Below are 13,941 nucleotides of genomic sequence, written 5' to 3'. Positions count from 1 at the left end.
AACATGAATCAAATTCAATCACTGGAAAGTTGTTGCATAATGCTCAGGTGACCTATAAGGCCCATGGGCCTCTTGTTAAGGATGTACTTGGACAAAATATTTGCATCTAGAGTTTATAAGAATAGTTACAGTGATTTTCTTAATATTTTCCATCACCTTTTTTCAAAAATGAATTAGGTGAGATAAAACTGTTACCATTCATTATCCTAATCTTAATCTTCGAGTACTTTCTTTTTATTTTCTGATTATAGCATATCAGTACCATTGAACGAATAGGTTCAAGGTACCATTATTTAATCACATTGCTCACAAAGACAATTTCATCATACTACCTTTATTTACGAATGTGTATATAAATATAATTAAATACCTGTTGCACTAAAACACGTGACAAAAATGGATGCAAACAATTTTTATAATGAAAAAGATCAGGTAAAATCTGAAGACTATCTGTTTGTGGATGCTCTGGATTTTGGCACGACTTACTCAGGGTATGTCTTTAGCTCTCGATCTGAATACAGGGAAAGCCCTCCTAAGATCCACGCGAATCAGGCCTGGAATGCTGGAGGTTGTTCCTTGGCATCAATGAAGACTCCTACCTCCCTTCTTCTGGACTCTGAAGGCGAATTTGTCTCTTTTGGTTACGAAGCAAAAAACAAGCATGGCAGTTTGGTGATGGATGGAGCTAGTGATAATTATTTGTTCTTCTCTAGATTTAAAATGAAACTCCACAACCGAGATGTAAGTAGTCGTAAAAATTCTTTTTGATCAATAAGTCTTCTCTTATGTAAAAATATTTTTACATTTTTGTTATCAAAAAATTATAAATGATACATGATGTTATTTGTAGCTCTTAAAAGAAGACACCCAAACACCTGATATCTCCGGGAAACCTTGGCCAGCAAAAGATATGTTCACAAAATCCATTTAAGCTTTAAAGGACCATCTGATGGACCGACTTTCATTGCAGGGGTTTGATATTACAACAAGTGAAATTCAATGGGTGCTTACTGTCTTTGCAATCTGGAGCGACTCTGCAAAGATGTGCAGAGCTTGTAAGTAGTTTCTTTGTTTGCCTTGTTCTTTATAATCATTATTTTTCTAACCCAACAGTCGCCCGCGTGGCGCAGTGATTAGACCGTCTGCTCTAGAGTAGCGAAGTAAGAAGTCAATTCTTACGTCGCGGTTCGAATCCCACTGTGGGACGTGGAGACCGGTCCTTCGGATAAGACCGTATAAACCGAGGCCCCGTGTCGCAGTAGGTGCTGGCACGAAAAAGATCCCTCCCTGCTCAAAGGCCCTGAGTGCCGAGCATAGGACAAAGTTTGTAGCCCTCCACCGGCAAGTGGTGGCGCCTCCATATAAGTGAAAAATTCTCGAGAGAGACGTTAAACAACATACAATCAATCAATCTAACCCAACTTTTAATGTAAAAGAACCTTTCTGTATCTAGTGTTTAAACCGGTGGAGACTTTAGGTTTCCTTTGAGTCTGCCCGTCCGTCCGTCTGTCTGTTTGTCTCCATGTCCACCTGTCAGTCTGTCTTACTTGGTTTTTTCTAAACGCTTGCAGATATTTAGCTGATTTTTTATACGTGAGTGTACCTTAATGAGTTACAGATCAAGTTTGAATTTCGTTCCGCTTCATAGTTTTTAATGGAATTATGGCATCCATCACAATGAACAATAATTATCAATAATTAAGTAGATTTTATATAAATTTGTGTGTGTAAAAAAAGGGGAGAAAAAAAAGAATAACGTTTACCTGGTCCTCGGTCCCACAGTTCCACTAGTTTGTAAAATACAATTATAATAATTTTGGATATAACAGTACAAAATAATTCAAAGATAATATAGTACAATGCTGTTTTTATATACAAACATCTGACAATTAGCATTACACAGATAGAAATTACATGTAGGTCAACCTGATAAATCTTCGTTACGTTATATTAGGGCATGATGGATATATTTCCCCAAACCAACTATATAAAGCTACTACTATAATGTAGATACTAGTATGCGGTGTATGCCTAACAATTGAATTGATTAGATATACTAGGCGATTTGTAATAATATTCATTTATATATTTTTCCCTTGATTTAGATATCTAGGGCATTAGAGAATGAAATGAAATTCATCATCTTCTACTTGATGACTATCACAAATATCGCATATTCTATCATTTCTGCACTTGCCTTGGTACCTTCCTCATTCTATATTAAGATAGTGCGACGAAAGTATGATGCGGGAAATATAGTTTGAAAAGGTTTTGTTAAATAGGGTTGTATTTTACAAAATCAGATTGTAACATTATTTTACAGCAACAAAAAGGTATCATTATATATCTATTTAAGTATTTTGTCAACATATGCAATTTTATTATACATGTATACACTATTGTTGCATTATTTTTATAAATACGAGGGTTGTTAGAAAAGTTCGCGGACACATTGAATTACAAAAAATCTATTGTGTACTGTGAAGTATGACCTATGTCTGAATAAATTCCTACATTTTGTTTATTTGCATGTAAAAAATCAGGTCCATTTACTACAATCTTGAAAATTTACAACGATTTTTACTATGAGGTCATGGGATTCACGGAGCAATCACTTGACGTAAGGCGACATGACAGCCAGATATCAACCCGTTAAGCTTTGTCGCAGTTCATTAAATCTTTCATTTTTTCAATATTTTCTTATCTTTTTTCTACTCTAAATTTGTATATCTATATCAAGACATGTTACTTTTCTACTATAATGTCCTTTGTACTGATTCGGATATTATTGAGATCTTTGGGAAAAAAGTCTATGCAGTTAATCGATTAGGTATTGAAACTATGCAAAACCATAAAGGTACAACGTCCATGCAATAAAGGGGTATTGAAGTATCGATGGGGTTAATCATTCAAAATGTTAATCCTTACATTCTTGTAAAGCTACAACCATTTGAAAACTTTTGTCCTTTGTATGTGTAGGAAATTTCCGGCAGCATCTTGCACATTTTAATCTCTTTTTAGACATTTTCCTGTCTGCATACATAAATTTTACGTAGCGCAGTGCTCCATGACGCTCAATAACGTTCCGATTTTTGGCTGTGTTTTTATGTGTTGATCATTTATAAATGGCTATAAAACAGTCATTTACCCTCCAATTTGATCCATAATTTCTCCCAGTGATGTTTCATGCATACTTATGCGACAAGTAAAATATAACAAATCTCTTTGCACTACAATTGTGCAATTTTTAATTTTGATAAAGAGTCTATGTGATGTAAACGTGCCAAAATGTAGCATGCTCCGTGAAGCAAGATTTATCAAAATATTCCAAAATGGCGCCGCTCGAGGTAAGACGCGTCGAGTGAGGGAGCGTGGAGCGGCCGAGTTGACAAGTTTTATGGGACTGAAACATGGTCAAATTGTGAATTCAGACTTGCTCAGGGCGGATACATGCAGTGGTTTCCTTATTTGGAATCTAGGAGTGGTATTTTTAAGGAATTACATCGAAACGATAGTGTAGTGAGTAAAATCTATTTATAGCCTGTAGATCTACATGAGTACTATTGACAAATATTTTAAGATCCTTCTACTGGTGTTACTACTCGTAAAGGTTCTACTCCAGCTACTAGCAAATCTCCAAAAGACAGTCAAAAGGATAGCCAGAAGGGAATTCTTTCCTCTGAGTCCTCTCCAAAACGTACGCAGGAAAATTCCATGCAAATAACAATGGATTCAATTCAAACACAGCTGACCGAGATTAACAACCAACTCAAAAAGACAATAAAGGTTAGTGATATTCAAACAGTTGTGAGAAGTGTTGTAGAAGAATTATTTAGTAGTTACCAAGAAAAATTTGAGAAGAAATTGAACGATGAAGTTGTAAAACTCAGAGAAGAGAATGAGAAACTACATCTAGGAAACAAAGATTTGCAGAAAGAAATTAGGGAAGACGAAGAATTATTAAACGACTTGCATAACAGAACGGAAGAAAACAAATGGATGACAAGGTCAGCAATTTCAAAAGCAAATTTCAATGAACAATATTCGAGGAAGAATAATTTAAAAATTCATGGTTTACCAGAGAAGAAAGGGGAAGAACCCTTACAGGTTGTGAATGAAGTGCTCGAGGAAGTGGGCGAACAGACTAAAGAAGATGACGTTCTAGCAATCCATAGGATTCCAGGAAAGAAAGACCAACATCGGCCAATTATGATAAAGCTTAAAACCATGGAAGCAAAAGTAAAGGTCATGAAGAAGCGATCGGACATTAAAGAACTAGAGTTACAGAATGATGTCAAGGTCAAAGTAACGGATGACGTGACACAAGAGAATGCAGCCCTTATAACAAGACTCCTGTAGGACCACAGAATATCCGCGGCATGGTACTTTAATGGGCACATTTACGGAGAATGCGGGAAACGAAGAATCAAATTTGATTTATACGATGATATTGACAAAAAAATACGGAAAGGAAGAGGCGATCCGGACTTGGTTCTTTAGTTAGTCGAGGACGCATGTATATCCGGTGAAATAAAATGGACATGACTGTCACTGTGATGACAACGAAAACAAGGTATAAGTAACATTAAATTTGTCAACTTGTGAGCCATCCAGGAATTATGCAAATATTTTTGTTTGTTTGTCTGTGTTTGTCTTTGTGTGAAAGATGTATGTATGTTTTTTTGTTGGAAAAGAAATTTTATTCCGATCGAAAATGCCTTGAACGTACAATTTTGTTTTTAGACAACATTTACTTGTCTAAGCATAGTTATAGATTGTGTAATACAGGTGGCTACGGAATAGTGAAATGAGTTTTAATATTTTAACATTTAATTGTAGAGGGCTTGGGGGACTAGAAAAGAGGAGAGACGTGCTTAACTATTTAAAACAGAAAAATTTCTCAATTACTTTTTTACAAGATACTCATTTTACTCTTGATGATTACCCTCAAGTTAGATCTCTTTGGGGCTATGATGTTTACATATCACCTGGTCAATCAAATTCTAGAGGTGTCGCAATTTTGTTCAACAATAATTTTGAATATAAAAACTAAATGAACAAAAAGATAAAGCAGGTAACCTGCTTGTTCTGGAGATTAATGTATTTAATGAATATGATATTTTATTAGTAAATGTATATGGACCGAATAATGATGATCCAAAATTTTTCCAATCAGTATCTGACATAATTTCAAATTTTCAAGGAGAATTTGTAATTTGGGGTGGAGATTTTAACCTTGTACAAGATGCAAATTTAGATTACTTTAATTATAATAATGTAAATAATAAAAAGGCAAGGGAAACAGTTCTGAATATGAAAGTTGAGCATGGTTTGACCGACCCTTGGAGAGTGAAATATGAACAACGTAAAAGGTATACTTGGTTTAAAACCAATCCTCATAAAAAAGCTAGACTTGATTTTTTCCTATTATCTAACGAACTTTTTGCTTTATTAGATAACGTTGATATTATACCTGGGTATAAGTCTGACCACTCAATGGTTTCTATAGAAATTAAATTGACCAAATTTGAAAAGGGGAAAGGATTTTGGAAGTTTAACAATTCTTTACTCAGGGATCAGTCTTATGTAAACATTGTAAAAAATACTATACGAAAAGTAAAGGAACAATATGCTGTCTCTCCGTATAATCCAGTATGTATACATAAAATTGAAAATGAGGAATTATCTCTACTCATAGATGATCAATTATTTTTTGAGCAACTTTTGCTGAGTATAAGAGGTGCTACAATTCAATATTGTTCTATAAAAAAGAAATTAAAAAACGAAAAAATTAATTTACTTGAAAACGAAATAAAATATTTAGAATCACTGAGAAATATTAATAGCTCAACAGAAATTATAGAAAAATTAAATGCTGCCCAAAATAGTTTAGAAGAAATAAGAAAAGAATATATAAAAGGGCTTTTTGTTAGAACAAAACTTAAGTGGATTGAACAGGGTGAAAAACCAACAAGATATTTTCTTAGTTTAGAAAGAAGAAATTTTATTAATAAAACTGTGAATCAACTCATGCACAGCAATGGTAATATTATTACTTCACAGGAAGCAATTTTATCAGAAATTGAGAAATTTTATAAGAACCTATACTCTTGCTTTGATAATAAATTACAAGATGTGAATCTAGAACATATAATTAATAAAGATGATATCAGGGTTCTGGATGACAACATTTCCAATAATTTAGAAGGATGTATAACATATAAAGAAGCCCTATCTGCGTTAAAAAAATGAATAATGATAAAAGCCCAGGTAGTGATGGCTTTACAGTAGAATTTTTTAAATTTTTTTGGAAGGATCTTGGAAGCTTTCTTATCAGATCAATAAATTTTGGATTTAATGAGGGAGAATTATCCATAACTCAGAAACAGGGAATTATTTCTATATTACCGAAAGGTGATAAACCAAGAGAATTCCTTTCAAATTGGCGACCAATATCACTTCTTAATACTACATATAAAATTGCTTCATCATGTATAGCAAATAGGATTAAAAACGTTCTCAACTATTTAATTCATGACAATCAAAAGGGCTTTCTTAGAGATAGATTTATTGGGGAAAATACACGAATGATCTATGATGTAATTAATGCCACATATGAAAACCATATTCCTGGTATGATATTACTAATAGATTTTGAAAAAGCATTTGACTCCATGTCATGGAAATTTATGTACAATACGTTGCAATTTTTTAATTTTGGCCCTGACCTTATTAAATGGGTTTCAGTACTATATAATAAAGCTAAATTATGTGTTATTCAAAATGGCATTTTTTCTAAATTTTATGAAATCGGTAGGGGGTGTCGTCAGGGTGACCCGATATCTCCTTACTTATTTAACCTTTGTGTAGAAATTTTAGGACATATGATACGACAAAATAAAAATATCAAAGGCATTAAAGTAGGGAAGGAAAAAGTCTGTCTACTACAATATGCAGATGACACAGTTCTTTTTTTGGATGGATCAGAAAAGAGTTTTAAAAGTGCACTTGATCTTTTTCAATTCTCAAAATTCTCTGGATTAAAGCCTAATATTTCAAAAACAAAAGCAGTCTGGATTGGATCTAAAATTAAAACAGAAAATACTTTATGTAGTGATACAGGATTAAAATGGACAAATGAACCATTTCTAGGCATAACAATTAACATACACTGCAAATCTTGAAAAGATGGAAGAGCTTAATTTTGATAATAAATTTAAACTTATTCAGAAAGAAATAAATCATTGGTCTAAAAGAAATATTTCACCTTTAGGAAAAATAACGGTAGTAAAAAGTTTGCTTTTATCAAAGTTTACACACTTATTTATTTGTCTTCCGAAACCAAGTGTGCAGTGGATACAGCAACTAGAAAAAACTCTGTATAAATTCATATGGGGAAATAAAATTGACAAAATATCCCGAAAAACGTTACAGTTAGACTTTGAGAGAGGTGGATGTAGAATGACTAATATAGAAACATTTATTAAATCCCTAAAATTAACATGGATTAGAAGAATATTTACAAATAATTCAAACTGGATAAACATTTTTTCTGAAATTACTGGTTGTAATATTAATAAACTTTGTCAGTTTGGATCTGAATATTGTAAACAAAGGGCAAAAATCATACAAAATATTTTTTGGAAAGAAACTTTGCTTTATTTTGCTGAATTTTTAGAAAGTTTTAATTTTCATGATGTAGATATATTGTTAGAACCATTGTGGTATAATAATAAGATAAAGATTCAAAATAAATGTGTATTTTATAAGACAGTGTATGAAAAAGGGTTCCATGTAGTACATGATTTATTTGATACAGAAGGCAATTTTATTAGTTATGAAAGTATCACAAATGATTATTTAGTTAAGTTGCCATTCACTACTTATGAGGGTCTAAAGCAAGCAGTTTTATACTCATGGCCAAATGTCAAACAATTGTCAAAAACTACTTATGGTAAACCATACCAACCTGAATTTTTAAAAATACTTTGTCAGAATAAAAAAGGATCCATAAATATTTATGATCATTTAATGTCTAAAATACAGCACAGACCTATTTGTGAAAACAAATGGGCTATTGATTTAAAGTTGGAATCTGATTTTAAGTGGAAACATATTTATACAAACTTGAAATACTTAACTAAAGATTCAACATTGATATGGTTCAATTATAGAATTATTCATAGAATTTTAGGTACAAATAAATACTTACACTTGTCTAAAATTAAAGATTCTCCACTTTGTTCAATATGTGAACAAGAACCAGAAACAATTAAACATTTATTTTTTTATTGTCCACAAGTTTCTGTGGTTTGGCTGGCACTGTCAGATTGGATTTTTCAAAAGTCTGGTAAAAGAATTGAATTTGATGTAAAGACTGTTATTTTTGGTAGTTTTGAAAAAGATCATGTAGCTATAAACTTGATTATCCTGTTAGTGAAGAAATATTTATTTCAGCAATCCAGAAACAACTCTTGTATTGTTTTCAAAGATATTTTGAGAGTTCTATATAATTACTATACTTTAGAAGAGAAGCTGTCAGAAAATATTTTTTATAAAAAAAGATGGTCCAATTGGAAATGTCTATTTAATGTGTCAAATTTTGAAAATGTTCTTGACTAATTATTGTTAATATACTTAGTGTCTTTTTTTTCCAACATGTATGAAAGGATGTGTGAAAGGTTTTGTATATTTGTGTGTTTGTTATGAAAATAAATAAATTAAAAAAAAAAAAAAAAAAAAAAAAAAAAAGATTTATCAAAATAAAACAGTTGTATATTTTTCAATGAGCACCGGAAAGCACCAAAGTTTTGTATATTTATTGGAAAATAGGTTAAGATTTTATCTGAAAAGTTTGACTGGTTTCTTGAAAATAGCACGCTCACAATAGAACTTGTCCGCGAACTTTTCTAACACCCCCCGTATATTTAATTTGCTATCCAATCTAGGGAGCCCATGACACCCCTAGTAAGGGTTATTATAGGGGGATATCTGCAGATGTCATTCCCACATTATCTTTTTATGATGTTTTCAATGAAAAATGTATTATTTAAAACAATATATAAAAAACAAGTATAATAACGATATCCTGGTAATTTAATGTGTGCATTAATTGAAACATTTTTAGCCCAATGTTAATTTTATTTTGCCTTTATACAGAAAGTACAAGAGGAATAACTTCCTCAAATTTGGACGTATTAAGTAAGTGCTCCAGAATCTCTATAATAGCCTTATCCAAAAAAGAAGGAAATCCAAAATATCAACAGCCTAGCTTATCCAAGAAAAACTGGTCTCACTACTACAGGACTACAGACATGGAGTGGAACATTCCAACAATATGCCAGTTCAGTTTGGATTTAGTTTGTTCAGAGTGGGTACATACAAATCAAAAGATTATTTCTTGAATACCATAATTTACGAAAAGAGTATATTTTATGACCTTTTTTCCATAGACTGCAGTCTTATCTAGTAACCATTTACGATACATATAATATATAAAAAAAATTGGTGAGCAGATGTTCTTGCTTACTCATGCGAAAATTAAAAAAGATCTAGCCTATAGTATGTGCATTCTTATAATATACATTTAATTTGAAACTGAATTTACCAGAACTTTTTGGTATGATTTTAAGTATTTTATTTTTGTGAAGTCAATGTATTACATGATTTAGCTTAAATAATATCTTTTCATCTATCTTAACTTTTAAATCCTTAATATGACGAACATAAATTGAGTCAGTATTTTTACAGTGTAAAATGCTGAACATGGAGAGAAAAAGCACTTGTCCAAACTTCAGTTTATTTTGAACTCTGAATCCAAGTACGAGTCAAGGGAGTTAAGAACGAGGATCAGCCTTGATGACAGCTGTTATGTCGTAGAGACGTAACGTCAGGAATTGCTACTTGCAAGAAATTATACTTATAATCAGTTTTCATGTTACATTTCTGGTATAGTTCTGATAATAAATATGTGGTCTTTTATATTTAGATAAAGTGTTCGTCCTCGCCAATATTATTTTACAAAAATAAAAAAAAAAATTGTTCCATAGGTATTTATACCTTGACAGTTCATTAAACACGCGAATAACGTCGATTTCTACTTGTCCAGTTGTAACAGAGAAATACATACAACAGAGTTTTTTTCTCGAAAAAAATAAAAATATATCTCCTCACATCTCTTAGAAATGTCTCAAAAACGATTTTATACATTACATTTAGATGTAACAATTTTTTTGACATTCTATGATTAGATAATGGATAAGGATTTCCTTTAAAATAAAAGTCTTTTAAGATGCCCCATTCAGTGAAAATTTTGTGTACCGCATTTTCAATGGGGGTAAAAAGAAAATTTTGTTAGTAAACTTACAATTTGATCTGATATACTCTGGGTACTTTTAAACAACTACTTTTCCCTGAAAGAAAATGAAAATATTCCATATTTAAAAGTGTCTAATAAAGTTTCATCCATATCTTGCAGATATGTCCCGATGCGTAAATGACGTCATGTCAAAAATGTACTTGTTGATAGCTTATTGATTTATTCCAAGTTCAAGAGGCAGGAATTTTTAAAATTTATATCAGTGGAAAGTACTCAAAAATTACTTTAGGTTCATCTAGGTTTCATCCGATTTTTAGGTCACCTGAGTAAACTCAGGTGACCTATTGCTATCACTTTTCGTCCGTCGTCGTTCGTCGTCCGTCGTTCGTCGTGCGTTAACATTTGAACATTTTCAGCTTCTTCTCTGAAACCACTGAACCAATTTCAACCAAATTTGGCATATAGCATCTATGGGTCAAGGGGAACAAAAATTGTGAATTTCATGGTCCCTGCCCCCCTGGGGCCTGGGGGATGGGGCAAAAACCACTAAAATTAGTGCAATCTTTAAAAATCTTCTTCTTTACTCCTGGACATCAAGCAGTCAAACTGTTTGCATGATTGTAATCAACATTGAGTCCTCTACCAAAATTGTGAAATTCATGGCCCCGGGGTCATGGGTTCTAGTGCTAGGGCGGGGCCAAATAAGTATATAGTGAAAATGCATTATTTCTTTGAAAATCTTCATCTCTGCTACTGGGTATTAAATAAACCTACTAAGTACATAGTTATGATGAGCAAGAGTGCCTCTACCAAAATTGTGAATTTTATGGCCCCAGGGTCAGGGGTTCTGGTGTAAGGGTGGGGCTCTATAGATTATAATAGTGAAATTACATGAATTCTTTGAAAATTTTCTTCTCTGCTCCTTGGTATTAAATAAACTAACTAAGAGCATAGTTATGATGAGCAAGAGTGCCTCTACCAAAATTATGAATTTTATGGCCCCAGGGTCAGCGGTTCTGGTGTAGAGGGGGGGGGGGGGCTCCATTAATTATATAGTGAAAATACATGAATTCTTTGAAAATCTCCTAGGTATTAAATAAACTAATTAAGTGCATAGTTATGATGAGCAAGAGTGCCTTTACCAAAATTGTGAATTTTATGGCCCAAGGGTCAGCGGTTCTGGTGTTAGGATGGGGCTCTATAGATTATATAGTGAAATTACATGAATTCTTTGAAATTCTTCTTCTCTGCTCCTGGGTATTAAATAAACTAACTAAGTGCATAGTTATGATGAGCAAGAGTGCCTCTACCAAATTGTGAATTTTATAGCCCCAGGGTCAGGGGTTCTGGTGTAAGGGGGGGCTCTTTAGATTATATAGTGAAAATACATTAATTCTTTGAAAATCTTCTTCTGCTCCTGGGTATTAAATAAATTAAATAAGTGCATAGTTATGATGAGCAAGAGTGCCACTACCAAAATTGTGAATTTTATGGCCCCAGGGTCAGGGGTTCTGTTATTAGGGCAGGGCTCTATAGATTATATAGTGAAAATACATGAATTCTTTGAAAATCTTCTTCTCTGCTCCTAGGAATGAAATAAACTAATTACAAAGTTATGATGAGCAAGAATACCTCTTCTCTTCCAAAATTGTGAATTTTATGGCCCTAGGGTCAGGCTCTATTGATTATATAGTGAAAATACATTGAATCTTTGAAAGTTTTCTTCTCTGCTCCTTGGTATTTAGCAGATGAACTACCTATATAGTTATGATGAGCAAGGGTACTAATCTTACCATAAAGGAGGGGGGGGGCTGTACTTATATACTGAAACTGGATGAATTGTTCGAAATATGCTCCTTGGTATTAATCAAATATTTTTGAAAAGCAAGGGTGCCTTTTCAAAAATTGTGCAATGTGTGGATCTAGGCCTAAAGATCAGGGGTTCATGTGTGATTGGGGCATTACTGATCATGCTGAATATTACTGATTACTTGAAATGTATTTTTTGTTCCCCTACCCTGCCTATTGGTATTAAGTAAACAAACTAAGCAACTGCTAAGTGTATTGTTATGATGATCAATGGGGCCTCTTTCAAAATTGTGAATGCCATAGCATCTGGATTAAAACATGAATCAAATTCAATCACTGGAAAGTTGTTGCATAATGCTCAGGTGACCTATAAGGCCCATGGGCCTCTTGTTTAAGTCATAATGAAAATTATAAAAGAATCGGAATGTCTTGCGGAAATGTCCACTAGCTGACTAAATTGACGCCTGACGTTCTTATAATGCACAATTCATACTTGTATGTCAATGTGCATTTCCTATGAATATATACATGTATGTATGAATATTTGTACACTTCAAATTTTACGTGTTGATTTTCTATCAGTATGTCTCTCTTTCTTTCGACTGCTTCTTTGCTGATTTCTTTTTCGAATGGTCATCATGGAACATACAAATGTAGTTATTCTATGCAATTTTAGAGTTTCATATAGCGTGACCTCATATGGAATAAAAACACAATGAAAGAAAATTGGAAATAAATCGTCACGATGAACTTCTCTAATAAAAAAAAAGTACATGTACCTAAAGTTCTGTCCACAATATTAATTTATACTTTTACCTTAAAGTGATTAAATATTCTCTTTTAAAATATATACTATTACAATTAGTTAGACACCGCACATCAAAAACAATCTATTTGGACGTCGTTTTGACGTAACGACGTTGAGTAACAATTCTTGACAGTGCCATACTGTATGACGTCAGGTCATGACGGTGAATATCTCCTCCGCATTATTGGAGAGAATGATCTGGAAAACAAGAATGGATGGTAAATATATATTTCAGCAACCTTTAGAAAGATCATTTAAATTAATACAAGGGAAAAATCAAAAATGTTTTTAAATAAGTACCTATAAATTAAATAATGAATTGTGTACATGTGATTTCGCTTGTATCTTGATTTCGAAGTACATTTTAAGTGAAATCGTGAATTTTCAACGATAAACGTATGTATGATTTTTTTTTCTTTCATTGTCATTTCTTAATGAATATGAAAGTGGACCTGGTTCATTTCCATTGTCTTTTTCATGATTATCTTGCTTATTATATCCTGTGGCAAAAAAGACTGTTTTCGACAAATGAAATTGATTTTTTCATACGTTCATATATAACAATATTTCTTTAATGTACATTTAATATTCGTAAAGACATTGTACACGATGCTTACAAATACGGTGACCAGATTTTGCAAACATATTCAAAACAAATTATCTGAAATGTTAATATTTTTCTAAAGGCAATTAGTGGTTGTTATTTGGTGAAAAAATGGTCATCTATGACATTTTAATGCATGTATATTTTTTCATTTAAAGAAGAGAATTTTAACTTAATTTACTGATTTATTGGATATTACCTTTTTATTCAAAAACTTGTTAATACTGTTTTCAAGTTAAAAGTTTTCAAGGTGGTACATTGATATTTTTAAATTTTCACGGAAATTATACAGACGTTTGATAACTACATTGTATTTCTTGTCCTTTATATATAAAAGACTATCATCACATTCATTCGATTCTTGCGTATTACAAGAATGGGTATCTTGTAGTTTCCGCTAAA

The 13,941-nt window shown here is 32.4% G+C and overlaps 1 protein-coding gene across 1 annotated transcript; it reads left to right on the top strand.

The window, feature by feature from the left end:
• Positions 1-396: 396 nt before the first annotated feature.
• Positions 397-995, top strand: LOC134244170 (heat shock 70 kDa protein 12B-like). The gene is made up of 2 exons (XM_062726436.1): positions 397-741; positions 851-995. Exons 1-2 carry the CDS (start codon positions 397-399, stop codon positions 929-931), a joined length of 426 nt encoding a protein of 141 aa, XP_062582420.1. The 3' UTR covers positions 932-995.
• Positions 996-13,941: the final 12,946 nt, after the last annotated feature.

Source organism: Saccostrea cucullata, unplaced genomic scaffold (genome assembly GCF_032062105.1).
Source record: "Saccostrea cucullata isolate Sc308-1 unplaced genomic scaffold, CSIRO_AGI_Scuc_v1 ctg512, whole genome shotgun sequence".
Classification (NCBI taxonomy): Eukaryota; Metazoa; Mollusca; class Bivalvia; order Ostreida; family Ostreidae; genus Saccostrea; species Saccostrea cuccullata.
This window is presented reverse-complemented; position numbering and strand designations above follow the sequence as displayed.